The sequence below is a fragment of the Geospiza fortis genome, unplaced genomic scaffold (assembly GCF_000277835.1).
Source record: "Geospiza fortis unplaced genomic scaffold, GeoFor_1.0 scaffold178, whole genome shotgun sequence".
In the NCBI taxonomy this organism is placed as follows: domain Eukaryota; kingdom Metazoa; phylum Chordata; class Aves; order Passeriformes; family Thraupidae; genus Geospiza; species Geospiza fortis.
This window is the reverse complement of record NW_005054466.1, coordinates 1,134,960-1,136,553: the sequence shown is the minus strand read 5'-3', so window position 1 is coordinate 1,136,553 and position 1,594 is coordinate 1,134,960. Positions and strand designations below refer to the sequence as shown.

The window sequence follows — 1,594 nt, the reverse complement described above, 5'->3', positions numbered from 1 at the left end:
GGCCTCCCGCAGCCACATGTCCCCCCCAGGAGCCGACAGAGAGGAGTGGGGACCGAGGTTCAATTGTGCCCCTTCCACCTCTGCCGCAGCCTCGCAGGCGATGCCAGCGTCTGGCCGGAAGAGGAAGGCCAACTTCTCCAATGACGAGACCGAGACGCTGGTCTGGAATGTGGTCCGGCATTTCAGCGCCCTGTACGGGTCCGAGGCCCTGCGGGCTCACCCCGTGCGGCGGAAGCAGCTCTGGACCCAAATCCAAAGCCGCGTCAACTTCCTGGGCTACACCGAGCGCTCCATCGACGACCTCAAGCACAAGTGGCGCGTCCTGCGGCTGGACGTCAAGAAGAAAATCACCTCCAAGAAGCACCTGCCCATGAACCGCGCCGGGGGGCCGCTCCACAAGCCGCGCCTCACGCCCCTGGAGAAGATGGTGGCTTCCACCTTCCTGCAGGCCAGCCACGACTCGGAGCCCGAGATCATCCTGGACCCAGGTGGGTGGTGGCGGTTCTGCGGGCGCTGGCTGGGGTCCCTGGGGGATGTCCAGCCGTGCTGGTGTTCTCAGCTGGCTGTTGTGTGTTGTGGGAAGGGGCTCTGGGGTTTGTCTTGGGGTTGCAGCGTCCACCAAAGTCACAGTCCTGTTGTACCCAAGTGTCAGCCACCGGGGTAGGGAACTGAGTGTGCTGGGATTAGAAATTCTCCGTGGATATAACCTGGGATCAGCGAATCATAGAAATCCCAGAGTGGTTTGGGTTGGAAGGGACCTTAAAGCTCATCCTGTTCTACCCTGTGCCATGGGGAGGGACACCTCCCACTATCCCAGGGTGCTCCAAGCCCCATCCAGCCTGGTGTTGGACACTTCCAGAGATCCAGGGGCAGCCCCAGCTTCTCTGGGAAAACTCTGCCAGATCAACAGTATTCATAGGAACACCTCAAGCTTTGCAGGATTGGGTCTTTTTTGTTCTTCTTTCTTCTTTTCTTTAATTTGATGCTTTCAGTGGCCTCTCTGGTTTCACTGGGGGCGTCATAGGCTCTGTCCATGTGGCCCAGACTTGGCTGTCATGTGCCAAGCACAGGGCTCTAGGCTGAGGGAAGAAATCCTGTGTAATGGCATGAAGATGTGCCAGGGGAGGGTCAGGCTGGAGATCAGGGAAAGGTTCTTCCCCCAGAGGGTGCTGGGCACTGCCCAGGCTCCCCAGGGAAATGTCACAGCTCCAACCCTGCCAGAGCTCCAGGAGCATTTGGGCAGCACTGTCAGGGACGCACAGGGTGGGATTTTGGGGTGTCTGTGCAGGATCAATGATCCCTGTGGGTCCCTCCCAGCTCAGGTTATTCCCCAACCCCACAATTCTCTGTCACTAGGGGCTGTCAGCCCCAGGGGGCTCAGGATGGCACTGGGGCAGGTGAGGCTGAGCAATGGTGCGGGATGGCCTTGTGGGAGCATCTGTACCTGGGGGCCACAATGTCCCCGCCAGCTGAGGCCACATCCACTGTGTCCCACAGATCTGTTCTTCCCCGGCGCGTCCAAGCAGCCCTTCATGCACCTGCAGCCCGGCGTGAGCCACCCCAGCATCTACATCGACACCAACGGGCAGCCCTC

At 60.1% G+C, this 1,594-nt stretch overlaps 1 protein-coding gene across 1 annotated transcript in view; it reads left to right on the top strand.

Annotated features, from left to right (window-relative positions):
- Positions 1-9: 9 nt before the first annotated feature.
- The window catches only part of LOC115948666, a 5,073-nt gene continuing 3,488 nt past the window's right edge, over positions 10-1,594 (top strand). Inside the window, exons 1-2 of the mRNA XM_031062816.1 lie at positions 10-488; positions 1,498-1,588. Coding sequence (XP_030918676.1) covers positions 17-488; positions 1,498-1,588 — 563 coding nt within the window. The 5' untranslated portion in view covers positions 10-16. The remainder of the gene's footprint in view (positions 489-1,497; positions 1,589-1,594) is intronic.